General features: G+C 35.4%; 1 protein-coding gene across 2 annotated transcripts; it reads right to left on the bottom strand.

Annotated features, from left to right (window-relative positions):
- Positions 1-25: 25 nt before the first annotated feature.
- Positions 26-13621, bottom strand: Vang (Strabismus domain-containing protein Vang). 2 transcript variants are annotated; one of them, XM_022068976.2, is made up of 8 exons: positions 13274-13621; positions 12898-13154; positions 12199-12316; positions 10537-11163; positions 8095-8304; positions 7436-7628; positions 6119-6327; positions 26-4459 (listed from the first exon to the last, which is right to left on the bottom strand). In XM_022068976.2, exons 2-8 carry the CDS (start codon positions 13008-13010, stop codon positions 4241-4243), a joined length of 1689 nt encoding a protein of 562 aa, XP_021924668.1. In that variant the 5' UTR covers positions 13011-13154; positions 13274-13621; the 3' UTR covers positions 26-4240. The 2 variants fall into 2 exon arrangements, with proteins under 2 accessions (XP_021924668.1, XP_021924669.1); XM_022068977.2 differs by having other exon boundaries at positions 7454-7628; positions 13274-13620.
- Positions 13622-13689: the final 68 nt, after the last annotated feature.

Raw genomic sequence — 13689 nt, forward strand, 5'->3', positions numbered from 1 at the left:
GGGTTGTTTGAATACATACATAATGGACCAAGAGAGTATTTTTATTCTGTACACTAATCTCATGTGGAATTATATAAAAAGCTACACTTATTGTCACAACACGCTTAACAAATTTCAGAATACTAAATATAAGCATACACTCAAATATAGATTTTACTTTGCACACAATACACATACCATATTTCCACAAGGTATATCTATCGGAGGTGTTGGAAAATAATCTCTGATAATGCAAAAATAGAAATAACTTCTCATTTCATCACATACAAATGTGAATAAATCTAAATTCCTGAAATGATAACTTTAATTCTATGCATAGGCTATTTTCAAGTTACCACAACAGGTGCTTGGCAATTTAAAGAGTATAAGAAAAAAGAACCAGTAATACCTCATTTATATTCTCTGTCCCTGTCAAATATGTAGTTGGACAAAAATTAATTTCTAATAACTTATTTTACTGTGGTCATTTTCTTTTCTGTTATAATCCATTACCATGCATACCTTCTCTCATACAGCAGTATTATTATAATTCTGAAGCATAAGTATTTTAGGTAAGGAAGGAAATCTAAGTGTTATAAACATAATTCATTGTTTTATTATTAGTGTGCTGTATCAACAGCCAGAAGGCCAATTACAGATACAGCACAAGAGATGAGCATACGAACACAATAATAAATATAGAAAGGAAATAACAAATAGAATATAAAAATACATTAGTATGGAGGATGCTAATACACAAAGAAAATTGTGACTAAATACATTAGCTGTAATGTGTATGGGGGGAGGGAACGATTGCAGCAAAGGGCTGAATTTACTAACAGTAGCAGTTACCCTTTTTAAAAAACAGGAACTACTGCTGCCTGTTTCCATACAGTAGGAAAATAATGCTGTGTAAGACTTAGATTAAAGATAGTAATAACTGAAATACCTTGTGGAAACATAACTACATATAAAATCACATCTAATACTCATATGTATATTAAAATATGTATAAAGAAACATTTACAATAGCTATTATTATAATACTTAATGTATATAACATTAAAAAATGATGATACTTTGTGGATGAACACTGGGAAGTTCATTTTTAATACACATATATAAAACGTTGTGCTTTAAATACAGCACCATTTTGACATGACTGTTATTCATAAGGTGAACTTCACAGCACAAACAGTGGATATACCATACCATGAAACAGATACAGTCACTTACTTAAATGTAAAATGCACCTTAACTTCTTTACTATACAGTTCACCTCACAGTGAAGTATAATTTGTAAAAGAATGGCTTCCGATCAGATTGTACTCTTTCTCTTCAGGCACTATTTCATAAGGTTCATAAAAGCCTTCACAATTGATGATAAAACTGGATCCATCACGTGAGTCATTTCAGCGTATTACCACTGAATTACAAAGGATTTATTAGATTCTACAGAAAAGTGAATAAACAACCATATTAAAATCACAATTTGGGACTTTTGAAAATCATGTTTGTGTGACTCCTGTTAAATTTAAATGTCTTGGTTTATAACAGAATTTCCTAATAAGAAAATACAGCAACAGCAACTTCAAACCACTCATGCTTTGAGATATTATACCATAAGATTTAATGGTAGGTAAAGACCATCGCTGGTTCTCACACACTAGTCTGTGCTTGTATCAATTGTATCTGTTAAATGTTGTTAAAACCAGAGAACAAAAATGTATGGAAAAGAAAATGTAGCAATTCATATCATGACAATTATATCACGAAATGGCCCTAAACAGCATTTGTATATCTTCAATTTAGAGTTAAACATTACATTGTAACCTGATTCACCCATGAGGTCAATTTGAGCCTCCATTGTAATTAGCTTTCAATACAAAGAAAACATGTCAGCTTTCCAGTCTTCTTAATGGTGCGCTGATTTTCTGTTTCAACTATCATTTAAACAAATTTAATAAAATTCTAATATACACATTGAGCTCCAGATGCTATAACCAAAGGACAAGAGTTTTTAATACATTCACTTCTGCCTTAACTAAGTGCATTACTGGCCCATGTAGCCAATATATTCTTTTTAAGTTTGGGTGAGACATAATGCACCAGGTGGTAACCATAATATTACATTTTAATTTTCAGAACTTTAAAGTATGAATCATGGAGGACAAGGCTATTATGCATCTTAAGAAATCGATTAAAAGAACTGGTTGTATGGTGAAAATAACTGATGAGCACATTTCACACACAACACATTTAACCCTATTACTGTGACATTTGATTTATTCCAAATCAAAGAATAATTCTTTCATTTAGCTGCAACATGTAACTTCACTCTCTAAGCTATAAGAATGTGTTGTAGTCCGTTGGTACAGTGCTACATATATAAAACATAATTGTCATGTTGGTTTAAGTTTCAGGTTTTGATAAGTTTGACACTTACGACAACATATCTCAATTTCAGGCAATTATAAGACTTTAAAATAGTGTTTTTTAAATAGGACATTGATTATTTGATAGGTATATTGGTAATGTGTGATTTTTATTTATATATGTACATAATAATCTAATATTCATGAGTTAAATTGCTACCTTAAAATTGCATTCTCTTAGGAAAGAGGTAAAAAAATAATGTGCAGCAAATGGTTAAATGATTAACACGCTTTAAGTAGAATAGTTATAATAATGTCATTCATATACACAATAGTTTCTTGAGACATTTGCACTCTGATTAAAAAGTATATAAATGTGATTAGTATTAGAATAATACTAATAATAGACAAATTACAAAAATGCATCTTACAGTCAATAATACAGCATTCCTATTACTAAATTCTTACACAGTTTTGAGATTCTATTTGGTAAAATGTCATGTTAAAACACTACAAACAATATCTGAAGTAAGTAGCTTTCATACTAGAGAAGTGCACTTTACTAAGTTGCTGTAATTAAATTTGAAGATGTGTTTCATAAAAGGCATTCAGCTATTTCTTTAATATTCAGTTCATTAATCAACATTAGGTAAAGAAAACAACATTGGGATAAGGAAGTTTGAGTACATGTATGTTAGAACCTTATAAATGGAAAACGGCTATAGAAACTTTGAAAATGAACTTAACCAGACTATTAACTGAAAACTGGAATGAACTACACAATTTCATGCAGACCAAACCACCGTAGGGACTTGGCCTGAACCGGATAATTAAACACTCCTGAAATGAACCTGATCTAAACTGACATTAGTTGTCTACAACACCAGGGTTGCTAAAACCAGAAAACTATAAATCATAATACATCAAAAATGTCTGTAACACTCAGAATTTAAAATAATATATACTTTTTATAGACAAACTATGTCACACAGCCCATGTTGGTACAATTGTTACATTAAGTACCCACCATAGTATAAGTGTCCATTAATAATTCAATTCTTGCACTTGCTTTGAAGTCTGCTCATGAGATAAAACACCATCCATTCCATTTAACATCAAGTTATGATTGTGACCAACAGATGGCATATTTCATTTAATACTGAAGCGGCTGCCTTGTAGATTACACAACGATAAACAACTTCTTGTTTTCCACATGAATGAAAGTACAGCAGTTTTGTAAATAAGTCTGAGAAAATAGCATCACTGCAAGTTTAAAGCGCCCCATCCACGTACGAGTCTGACTTGCGAGTCTGGCTCGGCGAGCTTGACTTGCATAGCAGACTCGGCTAGTGACACCACACCCACAAACGAGTTTGGCTCAATGGAACCCGAGCCAAGCCAGACTCGTAAGTGGATGGGCCACTTAAGTAACCAGTGTAGGTAGACTACAGACTATCTGAATGCTAACAAAAGGGATAAGATGATTATGGAATTTAAAGAGTATTTTACAATCTGATATATGACATACGTACTAGAAATGTATGCATAAATATCAAATTAAAAACAGAATTTTTTTTTTTCATTTTTGGGAACTTATCCTACATTTCCATTATACTAAAATTTCTTCACCTGAATAAATGTACTCGGTCTTATACTGACTTTCTTAAATATAGTATTGATTGCACATTAACTTGGATTGTATAAAAATTACAATATGGTAATGATAAAGTTTCTGCACAGCAAAAACAATTCATGAATACTTTACATTAAATTATATTAAATGCAAATATTAATAATTTATGTTACAGTCTACCATTATATACTAGTGCATGAGCATTACTTCTGAGAGCTAATAACTTACTAGAACAGTCTTTTCATGCCTGGGGTCAGACAGATGTTTCTGAATTGAGGCGGAGAACAAATTTGTTTGATTTGGGGTCAACAACCTCTTCTGTTATATTGAAGTGAGGCAAAGCACGTATATGGCACAGGAGTGACACATCATTCTGACGCAATTGGAATGTGATCCCATGACTAATAGGACGCGATAGCAACTCTTCACAAATAAGAGCCCAAGTCTGCACAGGTTTCTGCTCCTTTTCATTCTGAAAGACATTAAAATGTTGATGGAATCTAGTTATATCTGACACTCACATATACACATGTAGTAACACTATAACTAGATATCACTGTAAATGTAAAATATTTGAAAAAAATCATCTGGTACAGGGATGTTACCTTTTACCTTTACTTGGTCTAAAATGATAACACAATCATACAAAATGAGCATCTCATGTATTGGTGCCACAGTATGTTTTCAGTGTAGCCTTCTTCAAAAAGAGAAGTCTACTAGTGTCAAACATTGACCTGGAATTAAGAAAGATTTTTCTGAAGTTATATGTTGGAGCACAGCACTATACGGAAGCAAAACATGGTCAGTGGGAAAGCCAGAAAGAAGAAGGATAGAAGCATTTGAAATGTGGTGCTATAGAAGGATGCTGAAAATTATGTGGACTGATAAAGTACGAAATGAGCTGGTCTTAGACAGGATAGGTGAAGGAAGAAGTCTGTGGAAAAATCTTACCAGAAGAAGAAATAGGATGGTGGGACACATTCTGAGGCACCCAGGATTGGTTAATTTGGTAATGGAAGGAACAGTTGAAGGGAAGAATTGTAGGGGGAGACAAAAATTGGAATATGTGATGCAGATTTTTGAGGATGTGGGCTGCAAAAAATATGTGGAAATGAAGAGATTGGCGCAAGATAGGTGAAAATGGAGGGCCGCATCAAACCAGTCGAAAGACTGATGACAAATAAACAAAACAACGTATTCCTAGAAACAAATAACAGCAAACAGAATACAATGCTTCTTTTACTTAAAAAGAAAAGAATAAGTAAAAACCATCTGTTAATTAAAATTTTGAACCAGTAGTAAGATGAAGGAATTTACTAAGTAACTACATGGAACAGAATCCTTCTTGAAAAGCTGACAGTACCCTCAGCTGGTCAAATTTCCCACTCTTTATGGAACCTGAAGATTCATCACCTTGTTCACAAGAGACCACCACCAGTTCCTATCCTGTATCAAAAGAATCCAGCCCACAGCCTTCCATCCTGTTTCACTATAATCCACTTTAATATCTTCCCATATATGCCCAGATTTTCTGAGTGGTCTTTTTTCCCTTTAAGCTTTCCAATCAAAATTTTACAAGCATTTCTCATTCCCATTTCATACTCCTTAATTTGAGCATCCTAATATCTAGTAAAACAATTATGAAATCTGGGTACCATTTTATAACATGCTGGTTTTTCACAGTAAAGAGTTGTTAGGCCCTCCAACTAACCCCAAGTTGGTCGTATGTGATTGCTTATTCAACATATTCACAGCTACCCTCCATATCTGGAAGCCTTCTCTTTCATCCGCTACCTGAGGATGTGCTCTGTTGTTGTAAGAATGGAACCATTACAGGAATCTATTGCATAATTACTTCTTTCATGAGTGCCAAAGGATAGGCATGGGACATTATTTAATCCTGATCAGCAGCTATCTTAACTGTAATATGTGACACCAACTCAAACACAGACATCACAATAATGAAAGGGCTAATTAAAAGCATTCAAGAATGGGTAGATCAGTCTGAAAATGGAGAGTTGACTGATAGGTCAAATAAATCATTTATGAGTCTCTACAATGGTAGAATTTTTAAGTCTTTTATCCTAATGCCAGTTTATTTTAAGCTTTCTATTTACAGATCAAGGTATACCTGAAGCACTGGTGCAGGAACAAGAAAAGGCTCGAGAAAGGCTCGAGGTGTGAGATCATGACTAAGGCAATCTGCTAAATGTGCCAGGATTGATTCAACAGAGTGACGAGGCTGCTGTCGTGTGACTCGTAAGTACTTCTGCAGTGCTCGAGCCAAAGAAGGAAACACTGCTTGAGCGGCTTCCTGTGGGTCCATTGGTATTGCAGGCACTGTAAGTAAGCAACCACATGCTGTCAACACTAGAGTAATGTTTCAAAAGCACAAGACATACCTCTTTTGTGAGAAATGAATTCAGAAAAGACAAGGTTTGATAGTCACATAGTTTCAATGTTCTGTTTAAATTAATAATCTGTGGTAGACGTTCTTAATTGTTACAGTAATGTAAATACTGATACAATAACATAAAATAATTAAAATGTTAGTATTTTCAACATACTTTTCACTCTCTGATTCATAACTATTTATATTAATTTCATATTAGAAAAATTACAAATTATCATCACAGAAAAATATTTCAAAATAAATATCTGGTAATAACACCAACAGCATGCTTCATGGTGAGATTAAGGCAGAATAAGTTCATGCTCCTCATTACCCAGTTCAAAAGTGTTTATTATCTAGCCTACTTTCCAAAGCCCTAAACATAAAACAATCGTTTTACCAATTGAATTTGTGATTCAAAAAAGGACAGCACTCTGATGCAAGTATTTTAAAATGAATGTTGATTAAAATATTTGGTCACAATATACAGAGTGCACCAGAAATACCTGACGGTTTTTGAAATGTAATTACCATCTTTCCCGCTACGCTGCACTTCCACACTAACAATCGTCATGTAGAGTGCTCTCTGGAGTTGAGATGGAGCACTGGTCAGTTGCAACACCACATTGCGGCTGTGGAGCTGTTTATGAGAAGTGAGTCAATTACAGCTGCACAGCATGGATTTCCATTCCGCTTTGAAAAGTTATTACATTTCAAAAACTGTCAGGTGTTTCTGGTGCACCTGTAGATGAAGAATTTTACATAACCAGGAAAGTCATGAATTACGCAGGTCACCAAGTACTGTCAGAATAGTTAAATGAAGGTTGCAAACAGCATGACACATACCTTAGACAGAGACAACAAAGAATAATACATAAATCTGGTTTGAAAACCTCTTGGGATATAACTATTGAGAAACCAAGGTGACAATGCTGATGGTAGGCTTTGGTATTAGGAATTTTTAATCTCCATGCTCAGTCACAACAGAATGAACAAGTGAGTTAGTTTCCATATTCTTCTGTCCTTTCAAGCAAATTCATGGGTAGTATCTTGTACCTTGCATATTTTGCCAACCTTGGTCATTATGTAGACGTTTAATATGGGTAAAAGCCTCTTCTGCTGCAGTAATGAGGCGTGCTTTGCGTTTCTTGACTCTACGTTCATAGTCATGTTCTTCGTAGAAACGTTCATTGTGGCTGGAATCCCTACGACGGGCATGAGCAGCCAACATGGCACGAGACTGACTCTGCTATAATAATAAAAACATGTTAATAAATGAAAAGTGATAAAATTATTATAACTCCATTTATAGCACTGCCCGCATATTCTTGGCTACCAGATTTAGCAGTTAGCATACTAGCACAGAATTCAAAATGCCATTACTTTAAACCCAATCAATCATCACTAATATTAATATATAATATACCAAAGGAAACAGATAATATCCAACATTTGGACTGTTGTCTATTTTCGTATGACACTATGCAGTCTTGCACAAAGTTACCAACCAATGCGTTGGAGGAACTTAATCTCAATCTCCTATCCACAAGATGGAGATTAATGTCGATAACAACCTATAAGACTACATGGCATCATAACCGGTAAGACCAAAAAGCAATTGCGCAATGCCATAAAAACCTTAAATTTCACAATTACCTACTCAATGACCATACATGTACAAACTATCAATCTGTACCTAACAAAATATATTTTACCTGCATTGAAGAGTTATTCATCCCATCTACATCATAAAATTTGAAACTGGAGCCTCCTTTTCGAGATTTGGAAACAGGCAAACGTTCAAGATATGGATTGTAAATGGGAAATTCTGTGTAGTAATGTTCTAACACCCATACTGCTGCACGTTGGATACTCAATTGGCCAATCGAGTAAGCACGACTTTCACCATCTGGACTTCGCACCACCTGCAAAAAAACAAAACAAAAAAAACATGCAACATTTTCGCCGACAACAGTGAACCATTCATACATTATGGTATTACCATTATCAAAGATTTATTGGGCAGTTTTAAATGTTTATGTTTAAATAACATAAAGTATCAGAACATAGACATAATAATATACAATTTAGCCCATTAAATACCGAAAAATCACAGTAAGTTATGCATGACCATTTTCACAGTGCAAGACCAATCAATGATTTTAGGCTAGTCATGTCTCCTCCCCACAACCAAAGTAAACTGAATCTGCTTCAAGGTGTAAAGAAGTTTAATGTGTGACAAATCTTTGTTGCATAATATAAATCTGGGTAGAAATATTGTTTACAAAATTTTCAAGATTTAGTTTTAATGTGGCAAAACAACACAAAAGGATTAAAGTATACAGTGAAACCTCGATGCATCGTTTTCGGCGGGGGTGGGAAATAAAAACGATGAATGCGGGAAAACGATAGATGCGGGAAAGCATTAAAATTTTTAAAAAAAACAATGTTTCTCTTTCAAAGTTACTTCTTTTTACCAAAAAATTCTTTAATGGACAACTGGTTTGTCGAAACTTTACGTTTTAGACCAAACAGAGCACTTTCCACATTCAAAATGTTTTCCTCGTCACGTTCACTAATATTAAGCGCATAAAAGAACGACTTCACTTTCGCCAATGCAGCGTGTGCTTCGGCAAAACTCGGCAAAGCTTCGGGCTCGCATTCGTCGTCTTCGTCTTCCTCACCACTCCAACCCCCTTTGCGGACAATAACAGGAAGAATGGAAATACTATTACTGCCGAACTCAACGAAACGTAGCTGTAGAAGACCCTGAACCGCTGGAAACGAGATGAACCAGAAGAATGAAAAGTGCCGCCAGCCTTTCCTTTGTACTTATAATAAAAGCATTTGTGAAGAAATTCACACTGCACATGCCATCTGGCATCGCTGGAACGAAATATGAGTGCACCCAAATTAAAATCGTAAAATTTCTGACAATGAGCACCGCCATTCACTCCAACTATCACCCCTGCACCGCTGACCCTCATTCCAAAAGAATGTGCTGGTTGGGCGACATAACAGGTTACCACTACTGTGTATTCCAAAAACATTGTGCGTCTTTCGGTATTAATTTATCTCAAAACCCAGCATTTTAAATTCTCAGAAACGATCATTGCGGGAAAATTGTGGGCCGGGACTAAGATTTTTGAACGATCGATGCGATAAAACGATATTTCGAGGAACGATAGAAGCGGGAAAATGTAACATTATTTTATATGGGATGTATTCGGGACCGAACAAAACGGACGATGCATCCGGGAAAACGATAGTTCCGGGAACGATGGATAGAGGTTTCACTGTATTAACTTCTCTCCACTACATGCAAATTCTTTATACTTCATCTGACAAGAAGTATTTAAAATGTTCCTTTCATATTACTTAATTTTCTATTAACAAAGAACATGTGCCCATGTAGAAATATGCATTTTATTCTAGAATTTACACAAGCATTTTGTTATTTTATCAATATGTCGCAATATACTGATCAAATGTTTCTCTTTTCAAGAACCTTATAAGCCAGGGGTTCGCAACCATTTCCAAACCTGATACCACATTCACCCTTTTGTATCAACTTACAGACTGCAGGGTTACAGGAGTTATAATTTTTTTAAACACCATGGCAATTTATCAAATATATTAAATTAGGAATACTATAGCAAACAGATTCACATTACCCAGTACTTTCTTCAGCAAAATAAGACAAGGGTCAGATAGTTGCCATGGCTTTTGCATAATCATTCAAAATCAGGTTTAATTTCTGTTGTTGCAATTTACATGCATCAGGCATATGCTAGTCCTCGACTTAACATTCCCCATAAAGATGAAAACTGCTCACAGTGAGATACACTGCCAAAAAGTGATGCCATTAATACAATTTACTTTCTGATGCCAAGTAGCTGTAACTACTTTTCATCATACACGGTGACAGTAGCCAATTATATGCACACACTGAGAACCCCTGTTAAGCCAATATTGTTTCTATTCACTCCAGAACATAAAACTGTGGTTCACCTCATATAATGTATTTCTTTGTCTAAGGTTTAAATTTTTTTCTGGTGATTGTACAGTTAACTATTTAACACAAACATTCACAAATTATGTCATAATGATTTATGCAGGATTTTAAGGATTAACTGAAATTCTATTGCCACAATCACCTTGATATAGTACGTAGGCTGCAGATGCCTTATCTCAATTAGGACCACAGCCAAGTAGTGGATGAAGAGCAGCGTGTCTGTCAGACTAGATGAATATGCCACCAGGCTTTTATAATCAACTGCTTCCTCTCCAGTCGCTGATGTTACTGCTCCTTCTGTCACTTGCACGACATAGAAGAGCCAATAAGCAAAGGTGCATACTAATACCAATACCAATACAGCGGCACGGAAGAGGAAAATTCGGGGCATTGTGGCCCGAGGACGTCGCAAGAATATGGCCCACGCTCCAGCTGCCAGCAGCACAAGCTTAAAGGCAAGTGATACAAGAAGCCCTTTGCATTCTGCACCACATGAAAGGAGCTGAAGGCGCTGTTGTAAACCTACTGTTGGTCCTGGGTTCAGAGCTGGAAAAAAACCCAATTTTGGCAAGACTACCATGGCAAGTGGACTAAGAAAAGCTGCTACAGACAGTACTGCTGTCAGCACTGAACCCACATAACGGTGACATACAAAGCCAAATCCCGTGTCTGGCTCTCCTGGCCACTGACCACCCCCAACATCTTCAACCTCTGACTGTTCTGAAGTGTTGCCTGTCACTGCAGTGGTGTTCTCACCCCAGTTGTCATCCTGAAACATCAATAACAAATCATTAAATGACTGGTAAGATATCAATGATTATTGGAGAACTAAGTGAAGAAGTAGTTGAATAAATGACAAAAGTATGGATAAGCATAAATCCCTGATGAATGAACATGAACCCAGCTTGCATTCTGAAAGATATGTTCACTAATTGCAAATTGCATGAGCAAAACCAAATAAAAAATAGTATTGCAAAGACTCAATATGAAAAATGTAGGTCATAAAATAACTAACCAGTACCACTGACAGACAAGTCTGCTATTCTCTTATAACCAGTGAAATTAATGCCTAGAGGTAAAACGTGAATCTGCAAAAACTCAGTTTTGAAACAAAAAATTGTTTTATGGAAATTTCTGCTGAAACAGTGGCAAGCATATTTCCTACTACTGGTTAAGCAGAAATTACTATACACCTAGTTTTATTTAACAACAAAAGTATTTCATTTACAATTTTACATTTGAGTCAATGATATGAACTTCATTTTTTCATAATTACAAGAATGTTTCAAAATGTAAGATAACAGCATATCACATCAGTGGGAAGTTCTGGACCACCAGCAACACTCCCAAGCAATTTCCACCTCTCTGAACCTCTGAAGAAGAAGCATCTCATTGGTAAGCAATTTGGAACTGATGGTGATATGCAGCACATTGTCGTTTCCTGGCTGAAGGTGTTAAACACCTATTTCTTCCATGCTGAGAGAGATGCCTTAGTGTCATGGAGGGATAAATGCTAAAATATCTGTGGTGATTATGCAGAAAGTCACGTGTACCAAAGACTTCTTATGTGTCTATGTAAGAATAAAGTCCTTCACAAAGAAGTATTTATGTACCTTATCTTTTAAACACCCTCATACAACTAAATCTAGGGTTTTACAATTTATCCATATGGTATCTTGCTTGTTTTTAATCATAGAAACAATTGAGAAGTTACATTATATGCTCTTAACTTTCACTGCATATTGATTTATATTTAAGAACTTGAATAGAGTTGTCTATAATGCGATCTCACACAGTTACTAACCTGAGGTAGAATCTGGACTTCAATCACCTCCTGACCATCTCTATTCTCATCACTTAGAGTCACTGATGTTTGAAAAGGTGCCATTGGATCGTCCCCCTTCCGATGACTTCGTGTGCTCCTGCAGAACAAACAAAATTATAACACACACACACACACACACATATAAAAGCACACACATTAATATACAGAATAAATACTATATGAAGTGGAATATTAAGTGTTGACATTTCCATGACTAAAAATTATGTTAGGGTTTTCTTGCCACCCAAAGCCTTAGTGGGAAAGAGATAATGATAATAACAGGAACTTTTCAAAGCACTGAAATCTCCTGTTTACCTCTATAGACATATTTATGCTAATCACTTACCTTTATCTGGCTTCGCTGTCTGATATAAGAGAAAACAGTAGCAAAGGTACTGCCAGCTTATTAACATCATTTAAAAAAGAGAAGACCTGAAACAAGGTCTGTTAGTATAAGTGACTACTGTGAATTTATGCTTGCCAGCTGACAAAATAAACTTGTGCAAAATGAGCAGATATCCATATTTTTCAAGTCTTAAATATAACCTATAAAATATTATGACTTGTCTATGCATTGCTACATTTCTTGTACTGATCTGGAACGTTTACCAGTATTTTGTGACAACTGCTTTTGGCACACAACAAAAGACTGGAATCTAAAATCTACACAAAACATACCTAGTACTTCTATTAGAATGTAGGCGATGATTATTTCGGTGTGTGTGGCTACGTGATCGACGTGATCTGGAACTCTGCTCACTCAGAGCAGATTTTACTGACTCGGTCTCCATTCCTCCCTGGGTATGATACCCCTGCAGTCCAGCTGGGAAGATCCAAGAATTCTGCCAGCCAACATGAGGTACTAATACTGCTTTTGTGTACACCAGCCATTCAACGATAACCTAGTATCGTGAAGTCAGTGCTATAACCTGGAACTATACACAATATAATTAACTTGAATATACAGTAAGCTAATCAGCGTTTGCTTAATTGCCACACCACAAAAAATGCTCAAAATGCCAACATCAGTTTTGAAAAATGTGCCGATCCTTACCTCTCCAGAACAATACGTTGCACGAGCGAAACAGCCAATTTGTTTTAGTATTATAGTGGATAATTATTTTTCTGGGGCAAACAGCTTAAAATTATAAGGCTAATGTTCACCAGAGACCCTATCAATATGAGGTGCATTTGGATTTTCGAATGGGATTGAATGATTAGAGCAACACATACAACCTTAATAATGGAAAGAATTCATAAAATTATCTCGGCTTGTCATCTCAACATTTGTAATAGTCATTGCGAACAGTTCATTCAATACAAAATAAATATATAAACAATAACACCGCATATTACACCTATAGAAACATTCTCATTACCCCAAGCACTGACAACGTTCATGTTCGTATAGCAAAAATAGTGGTCATTGACCTCGGTATTGGATTAGTCTCGTCGGACAAATAAGACAAA

This window comes from Zootermopsis nevadensis, unplaced genomic scaffold (genome assembly GCF_977971745.1).
Source record: "Zootermopsis nevadensis isolate Lab colony 2312 unplaced genomic scaffold, Znev_1.0 Znev_ptg000002l, whole genome shotgun sequence".
Lineage (NCBI taxonomy): Eukaryota > Metazoa > Arthropoda > Insecta > Blattodea > Termopsidae > Zootermopsis > Zootermopsis nevadensis.